At 44.4% G+C, this 17,112-nt stretch overlaps 1 protein-coding gene across 1 annotated transcript in view; it reads left to right on the top strand.

Annotated features, from left to right (window-relative positions):
* Positions 1–17,112, top strand: part of LOC126271480 (uncharacterized) — a 137,535-nt gene that overhangs the window by 50,415 nt on the left and 70,008 nt on the right. The window contains exon 4 of the mRNA XM_049974157.1: positions 6,504–6,631. Within this exon, the coding sequence (XP_049830114.1) occupies positions 6,504–6,631 (128 nt within the window). The remainder of the gene's footprint in view (positions 1–6,503; positions 6,632–17,112) is intronic.

The following is a 17,112-nucleotide window of genomic DNA, read 5'->3' as shown; positions in this document are numbered from 1 at the left end:
AGCCGCAAATTGTGGAAATACAGGTACTGGAGGAGGTATAGTTCGACCCTGTCTCCCTGTCGGCTCTCTCTTTTAATCAAAGATTTGACAGATTAACACAAGCGCTCTATAATCTGCGTGTGAACAAATGAATCGTCCGAAGAGGCGATAATGATTTATAAATTCATGTTGATTTATAAATCCATCCTTTTTTTTCAGGATGTTGTAGGACTTAATCCCGTCTGTTATAACTTTAGTCCCTGGTAGGATGAATGTCCTTAATGAGAAACATTAAGTTTTCTTGCCCCTCAGTTATACTTTCGGGATTCCCTTTCAGTGCCTCCGAAAATCTATGTTGTGTCCAATTTCGTTTCTTAACAGTGGTCCTTTCTTGTATTTCCGATCGGCTATATGCGATTTGTTTATTCAAGCTACTTGTTTTGTCCACCAATCGGAACACTGTCATTCGTGACTATCACACAGCAGACTTCTCGACAGAACACGTAATAGACACAAGCGGTGTCTGTCGGTAGTCGATAACTCAGTTTCGGAAGCAGTAGTTTGTAGGGTAGTCTTTTACCCAACACGAGACTAAAATAAAGCTCTTTTCGGAGGTCAAACTACAATTGTCGAAACATGAGTTCTTCCTTTCCGATGAGTGTTGTGACACCATACACATTACAACTGATATGGGAAATCAGCTTTGGCACCTTTGTTAGAATTTGCACACGCCGGTTTCCGTAACAAATCACACAGTTTATGAAGTCTTCATTTGGCAGCAATCACTATTCACAACAGAATTCCATACGAGATTGCACACTACGCAATCGAGGAATCAACTTTCGCCTGGTAAGAGTATTGGTACTCGAGACTACAGCGGCTTCACTCATTCCTATTCACAACGCTAAACGATACACGATGTTCCCGTGGCAACGGGCTGAACACTTTCCATATCTCCCGCTATGACAGCCGTGCGTTCGAGTTGTTTCGTCGTACGATATGTATCGGTCAGAGCTCTCGCGTTCGATACGCAACGCTTCTTGGAAATTACCATGAGTTAGAGCGAAGTCAATCACGGAAGATGCAGATTGCTACGTCCACCAGTCAAGACAGCAGGGAACTCGCCAAAACGAACCGCATTGTGCAGCCTCGTCATCTCGAGGACAGACTAAGGACACAGTTGTTCAGTAGGCGAGGCGCGGCCCCCGAAGTAAAACTCCAGCCACCCGAACACAGAGAGCAGCCAAAAGCGACACCTCAGCACAGGCCATCATTCCAAGATGGCTCCGTTTAAAAGTCAACACGTCGACCTCCAGATAATGGCCCCCTGAGCAGACAGTCACTTTTACAAGATTTACTCGATCTTAAATTAGCCTCGCGTTGTTGCCAAGAGTGTCACCACATTGGAAGCACAAAAAGCCGAAACTCAGCAACTAAAACCATTGAGGTTCAACGAGGTACCCAAATCGATAGCAGGGAGCGCGCACGGCTCAGATTTCTTCACATTATTTCTGCAGCCTTTTCACTTTTAATTACTTGCAACTCTTATTTATTTCATCCTCAAGTGAATTCTTTTTCTGAATTTCTCTCTTTTTCTGAACGTACACTCCTGGAAATGGAAAAAAGAACACATTGACACCGGTGTGTCAGACCCACCATACTTGCTACGGACACTGCGAGAGGGCTGTACAAGCAATGATCACACGCACGGCACAGCGGACACACCAGGAACCGCGGTGTTGGCCGTCGAATGGCGCTAGCTGCGCAGCATTTGCGCACCGCCGCCGTCAGTGTCAGCCAGTTTGCCGTGGCATACGGAGCTCCATCGCAGTCTTTAACACTGGTAGCATGCCGCGACAGCGTGGACGTGAACCGTATGTGCAGTTGACGGACTTTGAGCGAGGGCGTATAGTGGGCATGCGGGAGGCCGGGTGGACGTACCGCCGAATTGCTCAACACGTGGGGCGTGAGGTCTCCACAGTACATCGATGTTGTCGCCAGTGGTCGGCGGAAGGTGCACGTGCCCGTCGACCTGGAACCGGACCGCAGCGACGCACGGATGCACACCAAGACCGTAGGATCCTACGCAGTGCCGTAGGGGACCGCACCACCACTTCCCAGCAAATTAGGGACACTGTTGCTCCTGGGGTATCGGTGAGGACCATTCGCAACCGTCTCCATGAAGCTGGGCTACGGTCCCGCACACCGTTAGGCCGTCTTCCGCTCACGCCCCAACATCGTGCAGCCCGCCTCCAGTGGTGTCGCGACAGGCGTGAATGGAGGGACGAATGGAGACGTGTCGTCTTCAGCGATGAGAGTCGCTTCTGCCTTGGTGCCAATGATGGTCGTATGCGTGTTTGGCGCCGTGCAGGTGAGCGCCACAATCAGGACTGCATACGACCGAGGCACACAGGGCCAACACCCGGCATCATGGTGTGGGGAGCGATCTCCTACACTGGCCGTACACCTCTGGTGATCGTCGAGGGGACACTGAATAGTGCACGGTACATCGAAACCGTCATCGAACCCATCGTTCTACCATTCCTAGACCGGCAAGGGAACTTGCTGTTCCAACAGGACAATGCACGTCCGCATGTATCCCGTGCTACCCAACGTGCTCTAGAAGGTGTAAGTCAACTACCCTGGCCGGCAAGATCTCCGGATCTGTCCCCCATTGAGCATGTTTTGGGACTGGATGAAGCGTCGTCTCACGCGGTCTGCACGTCCTGCACGAACGCTGTTCCAACTGAGGCGCCAGGTGGAAATGGCATGGCAAGCCGTTCCACAGGACTACATCTAGCATCTCTAAGATCGTCTCCATGGGAGAATAGCAGCCTGCATTGCTGCGAAAGGTGGATATACACTGTACTAGTGCCGACATTGTGCATGCTCTGTTGCCTGTGTCTATGTGCCTGTGGTTCTGTCAGTGTGATCATGTGATGTATCTGACCCCAGGAATGTGTCAATAAAGTTTCCCCTTCCTGGGACAATGAATTCACGGTGTTCTTATTTCAATTTCCAGGAGTGTATGTATACTTCCTTCTTTCTTCGATCAACTAAAGTATTTCTTCTTTACCCCCTCATCGTCAGCCGACCGCTGTGGCCGAGGGTTCTAGGCGGTTCGGTCCGGAACACGCTGCTGCTACGGTCAAAGGTTCAAATTCTGCCGCGGGCATGGATGTATGTGATCTCCTTAGGTTAGTTAGGTTTAAGTGGTTCAAAGTCTAGTGGACTGACGACCTCAGATGTTACATTACTGGCCATTAAAATTGCTACACCAAGAAGATGACGTGCTACAGACGCGAAATTTAACCGACAGGAAGAAGATGCTGTGATATACAAATGATTAGCTTTTCAGAGCATTCACACAAGGTTGGCGCCGGTGGCGACACCTACAACGTGCTGACATGAGGAAAGTTTACAACCCATTTCTCATACACAAACAGCAGTTGACCGGCGTTGCCTGCTGAAACGTTGTTGTGATACCTCGTGTAAGGAGGATCCCTGAGTCAAGAGATGGGGACGTTTGCAAGACAACAACCATCTGCCAGAACAGTTCGACGACGTTTGCAGCAGCACGGAGTATCAGCTCGGAGACCATGGTTGCGGTTACCCTTGACGTTGCATCACAGACATGAGCGCCTGCGATGGTGTACTCAACGACGAACCTGGGTGCACGAATGGCAAACGTCATTTTTTCGGATGAATCCAGGTTCTGCTTACAGCATCATGATGGTAGCATCCGTGTTTGGCGACATCGCGGTGAACGCACTTTGGAAGCGTGTATTCGTCATCGCCATATTGGGGTATCACCTGGCGTGATGGTATGGGGTGCCATAGGTTGCACATCTCGGCCACTTCTTGTTCGCATTGACGACACTTTGAACAATGGACATTACATTTCAGATGTGTTACGACCCGTGGCTCTACCCTTCATTCGATCTCTGCGAAACCCTACATTTCAGCAGGATAATGCACGACCGCATGTTACAGGTCCTGTACGGGCCTTTCTGGATATAGAAAATATTCGACTGCTGCCCTGGCCAGCACATTCTTCAAATCTCTTTCCAATTGAAAACGTCTCGCCAATGGTGGCGGATCAACTGGCTCGTCACAATACGCCGTCACTACTCTTGATGAAGTGTGGTATCGTGTTGAAGCTGCATGGGCAGCTGTTCCTGTACACGCCATCCAAGCTCTGTTTGACTCAATGCCGAGGCGTATCAAGGCCGTTATTACGGCCAGTGGTGGTTGTTCTGGATACTGACTTCTCAGTATCTGTGCACCCAAACTGCCCGAAAATGTAATCACATGTTAGTTCTAGTAATATATATTTGTCCAATGAATACCCGTTTTCATGTACATTTCTTCTTGGTGCACAATTTGAATGGCCAGTAGTGTAAGTATCATTGTGCTTAGAGCCGTTTGATCCCTCATCGTCGATCTATTGAATTATTTCTTCTGTTGCCCAAAGTTTCTTTGTATTTACCTTCCTTGTGTCTATATTTGTCTGTCCAGTTTCTGTGATTGGCTTTTTTAGAGATGTCTGTTCTTCTTCAATGGAACTGCATGTTGTGGAGTTTATTAATGCAGTGTCTACAGCATTAGGGACCTTCAAATGCAGCTCGTCGTTCCTCAGTATTTTAATATCCCGCTGCTTTCCACACAGATTCTCCCTGACGATTCTCTTAAGCTTTTGGCACAGTCGGGTAGTGGTCCTATGCCCACGCTGATGTTCTGAGCCCACCTCGTCACCACATGTTCCGCAGTCATCGCACTACAGCCAACTGTTGGTGCGATCTGGCCGAATGATATTCTCGGATCCTTTATGTGAAAGATTCAACCTTTCTCAAAGCCAAAAAGATGGAGATAAACTGCACAGGCCTGTCCTCTGGACATTTTGTTTTGTGATCTACTTCTTAATAATTCTGTTAGCATTAGACACACATAGTAACCATCGTGTACTCACATCATTCTTCATCTGTTCGAATGTCTGTTTTCTCTACTGAAAAGGATAAGGATGGAGTTTCGATCATCACATCCCACAGGCATAAAAATACTGAACTAAAGTTTGGTCACGTTTCGACAAGGTGTCCACGCTATAATTCTTACCATTTGCGACAGCGTATATTGATCTAGTTCCAAAAAGTAAATTCTGTTTTCATATTCTCTATGTTCTATGGTGAAGGCAAAAAGTAGAAGTTGTGCTTCTACAGAAATCTGAAAATTTTGGTTGTTTCCAAGTACACTATGCGATCAAAGGTATCCGGGCACCTGGCTGAAAATGACTTACAAGTTCGTGGCGCTCTCCATCGGTAATGCTGGAATTCAGTGTGGTGTTGGCCCACCCTTAGCCTTGATGAAAACTGACAGCTTCCACTCTCGCAGGCATCGTTCAACCAGGTGCTGAAAGGTTTCTGGGAGAATGGTAGACCATTCTTCACGGAGTGCTGCAGTGAGGAGAGGTATCAATGTTGGTCGGTGAGGCCCAGCACGAAGTCGGCGTTCCAAAACATCCTAAAGGTCTTGTATAGGATTCAGGTCAAGGCTCTGTGCAGACCAGTCCATTACAGGAGGGATGTTATTGTCGTGTAACATTATGAACAGGTGCTCGATCTTGTTGAAAGATGCAGTCTCCATCCCCGAATTGCTCTTCAACAGTGGGAAACAAGAAGGTACCTAAAACATCAATGTAGGCCTGTGGTGTGATAGTGCCACGCAAAGCAACAAGGAGTACAAGCTTCCTCCATGAAAAACACGACCACGCCCTAACACCACCGCCACCGAATTTTACTGTTGGCACTACACACGCTTGCAGATGACATTCACTAGGTAGGTGCCATATCCACACCCTGCCATCAGATCGTCACATTGTGTTCCGTGATTCGTCACTCTAAACAACGTTTTTCCATTATTCAATGGTCCAATGTTTACTCTCGTTACACCAAGCGAGGCGTCGTTTGAATTACCGGCGTGATGTGTGGCTTATGAGCAGCCGCTCGACCATGAAATCCAAGTTTTCTCGCCTCCCACCTAACTGTCATAGTACTTGCAATGGATCCTGATGCAGTTCGGAATTCCTGTATGATGGTCTGGGTAGATGTCTGCCTATTACACGCTACGACCCTCTTCAACTGTCAGCGCTCTATGTAGTCAACAGACGAGGTCGGCCTGTACGCTTTTGTGCTGTACGTGTCCCTTCACGTTTACACTTCACTGTCACCTTGGGAAGAGTGGAGCTAGGGATGTTTACCAGTGTGGAAACCTCGCGCACAGACGTATGGCACAAGTGACACCGATCACCTGACCACGTTCAAAGTCCGTGAGTTCCGCGGAGCGCCCCATTCTGCTCTCTCACAATGTCTAATGACTACTGAGCTCGCTGATATGCAGTACCTGGCAGTAGGTGGCAGCACAATGCACCTAATATGAAAAATGTATGTTTTTTTTGGGGGGGGTGGGGGGGTGTGAGGGATCCGGATGCTTTTGATCACATAGTGTATGTCGTCCGCCTTTTGCTCCAGAATTCCAGAACAGGACGACGGCTTACCTGGAACAGCTCTCCAACGACTGGCGAAATGCTGCGCAGCTGCTCTCAGTTGGTGTGTCGCACCTCTCACAACTTTTCGTTCCCCTCGCATTCGAACACATGGTAAGTACTCTTTTTTTAACTAGCTGTGACAAAAAGACCTAAAAGCCTCGCGTAAGTGCTCAGTCCCTGGAATCTGTTTCCTGATTTATCCGGCTTTCACAGTTATTTTCTTTGTCTCTCTGACTGTAATGTTAACTCTCTGCAAGAGACCTCTACATCTGTAATCCTTGTGTTTTATTTGAAAAATAGTGCAAAGTTGTTCATACCCTTCTTTTGTACTTCCCCATATTTTCCATACCAGATTTGGAAAATTTCATATTAGGTCTTACTTCACAATCCTAAGCCCCTTGGCTACATATTTAGCGAAAATAGTTCTAGATTCTACAGTCCCGTATTTTATCTGGCTATTTGTGGATTTGCTTATTTGGAATCTTTTACTCCCAGCATAGTTTCAGTATTTAATAAATTATGAGGTAAATAAATTTTTGTGCACTGTGCAATGTCCCCCTCCCCCCCCTTTCTCTTCACTACTTTTAATTTACAGTTGCTGTCAGAAAATATGATAATGCTAAAATTGCTTTGTTGTCCGTAGTTCAATTTACCTATGGTAAGGAATCCATGTGGACCTAAGGCAATTTGACATTATCTAAATTTTCTCTCTTATTGTGACTTTCCCTTCCCCTATTCTTAGGTGATCATCTGCCCTTTTACCTTTCCATTTCTTGGTATTCAAAAAAGTCATCACCGCGCACCCTTGATATGCTGCCTCGTGACGACGTCACCGACGGCGATCCACCACGATTCTTAGTTGTTCCGGATTCACTTGGACTCCGTACATTATAGTCCTGTGTCTTTACGATTGCCTCAGTGTGTCTCTGTTCCTCATCTTCGCTAACAGATTGCCCACCACGCGCTTGACTGTGTCTATCATCCTCAAAAAGGTCCCTTGTATAGGTATTCTCCTCACCTGTGCCTTGTGCTGCTAACAAAGCTAACTTTCTCATCCCATAGGCTTTCTTGACTACCCCCCTGTCTTTGCCATTTCTATATCGTTACAACTAGTGATCCGCTGTGCTACTAAGCACGCTTTCGCCCTAGTTATCATGAACTGATCTCTGATAAGAGTTCCCTTAAAAGTACACACAGTTTACACTACTCACATTTATTATGCAGCCGACATGAGACATAAAATATCTACAACAAACAAGCTAAACTAATGGCAACGTCGTTTACGAGCAGTGTCGGTGCAATACAAACAAATACAACGACAAATGGCATAACATAAATATCGATAAATTGCAACGCCTGTGAAAAGAAATACAATAAAATACACAATTTTTCTTTAAATGTTATCGCGCGACTTTCCCAGTGCAAACTATACACGCAAGCTAGTGATCACTATCAATAACACCTAAACATTATAAATGGGAAAAAAAAAATTTGAAAATTTTCGAGGTTTCAAACCACTTTATGGCTACTATCAGAAGACTGTAATTAGGATCCTGGTAGGGTAAGCCATATCCATGATACGACTCCAGGCGGGTGTAAAATGAATGTGCGCAATGGAAATACTGAACGAAAAAATGATGATTTGGCCCTGTTTTACGACCCCCTGAAACAGACCTTAGGATCACTTAATGATGATTATCTCCTTCTTGCTCTTTAACATATAAATTACAACATAAACATAAGTGAATGATTAAGGGAACTAGTAACTACTAAATGATAAATGCTGTTTTCACTTATACATTTATTGTTGATTAAAATCCCTTTATTACAAATGTTTATATATCAATGTCCAGTGGATGTAAAGAGATACAAATGAATTTCCTAACTAATACGATCGATCCATTGCCCAAATCTGCCCCTTTTTATGGCTACGCGATCTAATATAAATAACGTGAGACGACTGACGTCATCTACTGACCAAATACTAGAAGATACTACTTTCAAAGATGATCTACAGTGGTGTGCAACCTCATTGAAAATAAAATTTACGTGATCACAGCTGTTTAGCTTTATAGCCCTAATAAGCCGAAGCAATTAGCAATGTACTGCGTCCTGTGCGTCGGAATGATGGTTCTCGTACACATCTGGGACGATGGAAGAACTGCGGGCACAAATAAAACTCTTTCAAACACTAGGGTGCCAGAAGGCGGTCCTCTGATTAGTACACTCTAATACTTCTTCTCTTCTCTGTGTTCTTCAGACGAGAAATGCGAACACCCAGCCAGAAGGTCGGAGTTCACATAACGTCTCAACGTGAGTATAGGCAGAAGAAGTGCAATCAATCACTGAACGCTGAGCACTCAACGACGACTCCCTACCCGGGGGCGAAGTTCAGAAGTTCGCAACAGTACAGGCCTAACCGTTCTAACTATAAAATCTCCTGAGAGCAAATACAGCAAGTCTGTCGGTACTAACAAAAGCTGATAATGAGCGATTGTCAAACCCAGGTTCTCCAAACGGAAAACATCTTCCCTCCACCGCTGGTTTCCGAGCAAAGCTCGGCTCCCCTCCCTCGTAACTCAGAAGGCGAATCATATTCTCGAAACCACAGAATATTCTCCTTCTCTACAGATTCTTCCCAACCATATTTCAGTCCCTTGTCATCCAGCGCGGAACGTTTGCGAGGAAATACCTATACTCATACAGTGGTACACTTCTCAGAGTAAAATTCCTCGGAAATAACCCAGCCTCCGATTTCCGAGGTAACACTTCCTCTGTTGCGTCCAAGATTTTCAGAGTTTCCGAAGTATTATCCGGTTATCCTTCCGTCCACACTTTAATACTGGCAGGTGGCCGCCATATTGTGCTTCAGTGCTCAGGTGCCCTGACCTTCCGTCTTGGCAGTTCCTGTGTGAAGCAGGACCAACACACCTGTGTGGGCTTTTCCACCCAGGGCTTGAGTTACGCCTGCCGTTTCATTTCCACTGGCGTTCCAACCTCTACTAGTATAGGCAATCATTCATTATACTGTTTTGATAATAAAGACACTCTGTCACCTTTCATGCAATAACCGTTAGCAACTATTTACAAGTCTTTAAATATTCGTATATACGATATATAACCTGTCAAATGGTACCTAATTACGGTTGTAAATCACGGCAAAGTATGTAGATGAGTGCTTGTAAGGTGCGAAATTATAGCCACCTTACAAAATAACTAAAATTTATTTCGCTTTTCACAGAGGCCCATACAAATCAGCAACTACCAATTCCATTAGATTGTTTGATTTTACACTTTCATTAGCAGTCTGCTGGTATTGTAACTGACTTTAACCCACTGACACCTGTTATAATTTTTATTCTGTTGTGAACTCTCCTAGTCATATTATCAAAGTAAATTCATTCTACTAATCTTTCGAAACGGTTCTTGGGGTCTACATCATCAGAACTAGCATGTATGTAGTCTTTTATTTTGTCTGCATCTTCTTTGCGTCAACATACTCACCAGTCACCTGAATTTTCATTTGTTCCTCTGAACAATACACCTTCATTAATTTTTATAGTACTGGTGATATATCCTCTTGTGTCCTCCTCAATTTTTTCTTTACTATTTTTCAAATTTCGTCATTATTGTGTGTCCTTATCATATTTCTGCTAATTCTCTTAATCTCGTTTTCTTCTTTGACCCCTTTTAGGAAAAATATTTTCAAGCGATCACTTCCATGTCAGTGTGCTCCCTGCCGCCGTTGGATAAGCAGCTGCAGCAGCAAGTCGTATAACCCTAGCTTACTTCTTTGTTAGATAGTTTAATTAATTTCTTTGCGTGTTTTTGGGTACTTGCATTGTTTAATTCATATATTTCGAGCGTATTATAGTATTTGAGGGTTGTAGCATCGAGCCTAACTACCTGAATAGTGTAAATTCGCGTAGTCGTCTGTCTTCTGTTTTTGTTTTGAACGGCCAGTGTCGGTTGGTCAGTCAGTGTGCTCCCTGCCGCCGTTGGATAAGCAGCTGCAGCAGCAAGTCGTATAACCCTAGCTTACTTGATTGTTAGATAGTTTAATTAATTTCTTTGCGTGTTTTTGGGTACTTGCATTGTTTAATTCATATATTTCGGGCGTATTATAGTATTTGATAGTTGTAGCATCGCGCTTTAGTGTTTACTTCGTAGATTCTTATTTAAATTGCGCAGTGGGGCTGAGCCCTCGCCTGTGGTTGATTGGGAGGGCGTTCCAAGGCGTGGCAGGCAGCGAAAGGCGTCCCCGGAGGCTGATCAGAAAGCCTCCCCGGTGCGTCTGACAAACCGGTTTCAGGCACTGTCTCTGGCTGAGCCAGATGCAGCCGCCTGCCCTGTTTCAGAGGATCATTCTCAGCCTTCAAGGTCCGGGCAATCGCAGAGGGTGGGCTTACTGGTAGTTGGGAGTTCCAGTGTTAGGCGCGTAATGGGGCCTCTTAGGGATACGGCGGCTAAGGAGGGGAAGAAATCCAGTGTGCACTCCATGTGCATTCCGGGAGGAGTCATTCCTGATGTGGAAAGGGTCCTTCCGGATGCCATGAAGAGCACAGGGTGCATCCAGCTGCAGGTGGTGGCACATGTCGGCACTAATGACGTGTGTCGCTTTTGATCTGAGGAAATTCTCTCTGGATTCCAGCGGCTATCTGATTTGGTGAAGGCTGCGGGTCTTGCTTACGAGATGAAGGCAGAGCTCACCATCTGCAGCATCGTTGACAGAACCGACTGCGGACCTTTGGTGCAGAGCCGGGTGGAGGGTCTCAATCAGAGGCTCAGACGGTTTTGCGACCGTATTGGCTGCAGATTCCTTGACTCGCGCCATAGGGTGGTGGGGTTTCGGGTTCCGCTGAATAGGTCAGGAGTTCACTACACTCAGCTGGCGGCTACACGGGTAGCGGAGGCTGTGTGGCGTGGACTGGGCGGTTTTTTAGGTTAGAAGGCCTCGGGAAAGTGCGGGATGGGCTGCAATGTCAAAGGGTGCTTGGCAATTACAGGACATGCTTGGATCAAGGAACAGTCGGAATTATAGTTGTAAATTGTTGTAGTTGCGCTGGAAAAGTCCCTGAGCTTCAAGCGCTAATAGAAAGCACAGAAGCTGATATCGTTATAGGTACAGAAAGCTGGCTAAAGCCTGAAATAAGTTCTGCAGAAGTCTCTGACGGTGTTCAGGAAAGATAGATTAGGCAGAATTGGTGGTGGAGTGTTTGTGTCTGTCAGTAGTGGTTTATCTTGTAGTGAAGTCAAAGTAGATACTCCGTGCAAATTGGTATGGGTAGAGTTTATACTTAACAGCCGAATTAAGTTAATAATTGGCTCCTTCTACCGACCCCCAGACTCCGATGATACAGTTGCGGAACAGTTCAGAGAAAGTTTGAGTCTCGTAACAAATAAATACCCCACTCATACCGTTATAGTTGGTGGGGACTTCAACCTACCCTCGGTATGTTGGCAAAAATACTTGTTCAAAACCGGTGGTAGGCAGAAAACGTCTTCCGAGATTGTCCTAAATGCTTTCTCCGAAAATTATTTCGAGCAGTTAGTCCACTAACCCACGCGAATTGTAAATGATTGCGAAAATACACTTGACCTCTTAGCCACAAACAATCCAGAGCTGATAGAGAGCATCATGACTGATACAGGGATTAGTGATCACAAGGTCATTGTAGCTAGGCTCAATACCATTTCTTCAAAATCCATCAGAAACAAACGCAAAATAATTTTATTTAAAAAAGCGGATAAAGTGCCACTAGAAGCCTTCCTAAAAGACAATTTCCATTCCTTCCGAACTGACTATGCGAATGTAGACGAGATGTGGCTCAAATTCAAAGATTTAGTAGCAACAGCAATTGAGATATTTATACCCCATAAATTGGTAAGAGATGGAACGGTTCCCCCGTGGTACACAAAAAAGGTCCGAACGCTGTTGCAGAGGCAACGGAAAAAGCATGCGAAGTTCAGAAGAACGCGAAATCCCGAAGATGGGCTAAAATTTACAGACGCGCGAAATTTGGTACGTACTTCGATGCGAGATGCCTTTAATAGGTTCCACAACGAAACATTGTCTCGAAATTTGGTAGAAAATCCGAAGAAATTCTGGTAGTGCCGATGGTATTGTTATCGACGACTGTGCCGCTAAAGCGGAGTTATTGAACGCAGTTTTCCGAAATTCCTTCACCAGGGAAGACGAATGGAATATTCCAGAATTTGAAACACGAACATCTGCTAGCATGAGTTTCTTAGAAGTAGATACCTTAGGGGTTGCGAAGCAACTCAAATCGCTTGATACGGGCAAGTCTTCAGGTCCAGATTGTATACCGATTAGGTTCCTTTCAGATTACGGTGATACTATAGCTCCCTACTTAGCACTCATATACAACCGCTCGCTCACCGATAGATCTGTACCTACAGATTGTAAAATTGCGCAGGTCGCACCAGTGTTCAAGAAGGGTAGTAGGAGTAATCCATTTAACTACAGACCTATATCATTGACGTCTGTTTGAAGTAGGGTTTTGGAGCATATACTGTATTCAAACATTATGAATCACCTCGAAGGGAACGATCTATTGATACGTAATCAGCATGGCTTCAGAGAACATCGCTCTTGTGCAACGCAGCTAGCTATTTATTCGCACGAAGTAATGGCCGCTATCGACAGGGGATCTCAAGTTGATTCCGTATTTCTAGATTTCCGGAAAGCTTTTGACACCGTTCCTCATAAGCGACTTCTAATCAAGCTGTGAAGCTATGGGGTATCGTCTCAGCTGTGCGACTGGATTCGTGATGTCCTGTCAGGAAGGTCGCAGTTCGTAGTAATAGACGGCAAATCATCGAGTAAAACTGAAGTGATATCAGGTGTTCCCCAGGGAAGCGTCCTGCGACCTCTACTCTTCCTGATCTATATAAATGACCTGGGTGACAATCTGAGCAGTTCTCTTAGACTGTTCGCAGATGATGCTGTAATTTACCGTCTAGTAAGGTCATCCGAAGACCAGTATCAGTTGCAAAGCGATTTAGAAAAGATTGCTGTATGGTGTGTCAGGTGGCAGTTGACGCTAAATAACGAAAAGTGTGAGATGATCCACATGAGTTCCAAAAGAAATCCGTTGGAATTCGATTACTCGATAAATAGTACAATTCTCAAGGCTGTCAATTCAACTAAGTACCTGGGTGTTAAAATTACGAACAACTTCAGTTGGAAGGACCACATAGATAATATTGTCGGGAAGGCGAGCCAAAGGTTGCGTTTCATTGGCAGGACACTTAGAAGATGCAACAAGTCCACTAAAGAGACAGCTTACACTACACTCGTTCGTCCTCTGTTAGAATATTGCTGCGCAGTGTGGGTCCTTACCAGGTGGGATTGACGGAGGACATCGAAAGGGTGCAAAAAAGGGCAGCTCGTTTTGTATTATCACGTTATAGGGGAGAGAGTGTGGCAGATATGATACACGAGTTGGGATGGAAGTCATTAAAGCATAGACGTTTTTCGTCGCGGCGAGACCTTTTTACGAAATTTGAGTCACCAACTTTCTCTTCCGAATGCGAAAATAATTTGTTGAGCCCAACCTACATAGGTAGGAATGATCATCAAAATAAAATACGAGAAATCAGAGCTCTAACAGAAAGGTTTAGGTGTTCGTTTTTTTCCCACTCGCTGTTCGGGAGTGGAATAGTAGAGAGATAGTATGATTGTGGTTCGATGAACCCTCTGCCAAGCACTTAAATGTGAATTGCAGAGTAGTCATGTAGATGTAGATGTAGACTGATCGCTTTACCATGTCCTCCGTCAACTTGTAATCTGGACAAAGTATCCGGAATGGAACTGTGTATCCTCTTTACGTACTTAATCTCAGACTGCTGTTGTTGAAGGATCTAAACTACCGTTTATCAACAACAGCTTTTTTTTTTAGGGAAGTCAGTGATTTGTGGTCAGTATACACTGTTACTTGGTGCTCCCACAGGTATTTTGTGAACTTTTACAGAACAATTTTTTTTTCAAACGTGCTCAATGCTCTCCTTGCAAAATCGAAAGCTTAAAATCTAATTCCTTTACAGTTTAAAAAATTTGAAATAACTTAATTCCAGTCCCATACCCACTGCTATCTGCTGTCTGTGTTCTGGACATCAGAAATGGAGGCAGACAGATACGAAAAAAGCCGCATATACTGTCGCAGTAAGTAAAAACTAAATTTACATCCATATCGACAGATAAGCTATAGTCATGGCGATACATTAAAATGTGACCCATCTTTCTGCCATAGAACCAGCACCCAGCATTATGCTGCTACCAGTAATGATGTAACTTCCCGGATCCTCCCGAAGTCATCTGAAGATGAACCTGAAAGGGTTCGCAAACCGGCTCATGTAATAAAGCATTATTATTGAAAAAGAAGTGACTGGTTGCAGTTGTGTATAACTTATTTACATGCCTTAATAATGATTTTGAAAGTCTCTTATTCATGGAAGGTTGGCACTTCTTAGGGCCTTTTATTTTCTCTGCCCCCTTCCCAACTCCACCCATAAAAATCGTAAGCCCAAATGTATCAACTCATTTGCACGAACTCCTACTTTTTCAGACTCAAAATCGTTTTTCCATTCTGAATGGCTTTACAATTCTCATCTAAAATTTCACAGTGTTCTTCTCAGTTTTTAGCATCAATGAGTAAGTCATCAACAACCCACCCAGTTAGCCATGTGGTCTAACGCGCTGCTTACCGGACGGGAAGGCAATCCGGTTCCCGCCACAAATCCGCCTGGCGGATTAGTGTTGAGGTCCAGTGTGCCGGCAAGCCTGTGGATGGTTTTTAAGACGGTTTTCCATCTGCCTCGGCGAAAGTGACCTATTTCCCCTTATTCTACATCAGTTACACTATGTCGGCGATTGCCGTGCATACACCATAATTATTCAGCCAAGCAAACATTTGGGGTTACACTCATCTGGTATGAGACGTGCCCGGGGGTCCATTGGGGGCCGATCCGCACAATAGCCCTGGGTTCGTCGTGGGGCGGAAGTGGGGTGAGTAGACTACTGTAGCCTGTTGTGGGGTTGTGCACCACTGAGGGCTACGACAAGGACGAAGCCTCTCCGTCGTTTCTAGGCCCCAGTTCAATACAATACAAGTCATCAACATAGATGGTCAATACTGAACTAATAATTATCCCCAGCACCTGGTACAAACCTCTTGTAGTTCCAAAAACGAATAGAAAGGAGTCGCAACTTTTTCTACAGGACCCACTCATTATTTTGGAAAACAAGGTACAGGCACATATGGGGCACGTTCTGACAGATTTGTTTGATTACTGGGGCTGGGAAGTGCTGTACCATCCACTACACTCCCTGGCCTTAAGCCCTTGTGACTTCAATTTGATTCTTAATTTAAATGAATCACTTCATGACATTCGCTTCAGAATAGTTACAGAGATTCGGCAAGCAACAGACCGCTCCACTCGAACTATAAACACAACTGGCGCTGCTGAGTGGATCCTACGACGTTCGCATCACTTACAATGGGTTATGCACAACGCTGTCGACTAGTTTAAGTGCAGTACTACCTTAAAACATGTATCTGTTTTGTATAAGTCGTAAATAAACAGTTGCTACTATTAAAGCTCCAACCCTCATACTTTAATCTCTCATTCAAATCCTCACAAAACTTTTTCAAGTTATTTCCATCTGTTTGTTGTACATAGGAGCCCTCATGAATTCATTCTTTACATTTCTACGTTTCTCCTGTGACTAACACTTTGCAGAAATAATTGATCGATAGTGTCGTTTTTCTGGTATATTCTATCTCCATTCTATACTGTCACACTTCAGTGAAGTTCCTGCTTGTCTTGCTTCGTGGCTTTCATTTCAGTCTACAGTAAATCCAATCTTTACATCATTAACAAAACCTGCAGGGTATAAATTACTTCTTGAATAAAATTCCAGATTATTAAAATTTTTTTCTAATCGCAGTAATCTCTGTCCTAATCTGAATAATTTCTCACTTGCTTTTCTATCCAGATTCTCCATACTGACTTTCACTTCATTAGTTACTTGGTTCAATTCCTGGTCTTCTCTTACGTCCCCAGTCTGTGCTAGTGTGTTCCCTTTTAAGTTCATTACAACTTTTTTTTTAATCTCACCTTTTCTTGTCCTACGAACGTCTGGTTGGATCTTCACTGCATTTTCCATAGTATCTAACAGCTTGAAGACATGATGTTCCAGTTCCTCTTGTCTGACAATACTTCGTTCCCTGAGTTGTTTTACATGTTGTTTAATTTCATCCTTAACTTTATTCACTGTCTTTTCCAAATTGGTATGTCCTGTTTCCCAATTCTTTAATCCTTAACCCGTTTCAAAATTTTCGTGCTCTTTCTACTTTAGGCATCTCTTTTCTGAATTCTTTCTGTCCTAAGACTAAAAAACTACACTTTCTATTTATGTGGCTCATCGTATCAGAACTTTCCCCTTTAATTTCTGCTGTACCTTTATATGTCATATTTCCTACTATAGTTCTTGCTTCTATTTCTGTCACTTCATCTACTGTATCACTGTCCTCTCCGTTTGATAATTTATAAACGTTTCAACCTCCATT

Source organism: Schistocerca gregaria, chromosome 1 (genome assembly GCF_023897955.1).
Source record: "Schistocerca gregaria isolate iqSchGreg1 chromosome 1, iqSchGreg1.2, whole genome shotgun sequence".
NCBI lineage: Eukaryota > Metazoa > Arthropoda > Insecta > Orthoptera > Acrididae > Schistocerca > Schistocerca gregaria.
Note: the sequence above shows the minus strand (reverse complement) of the source record. Positions and strands in the feature narration are given on the sequence as shown.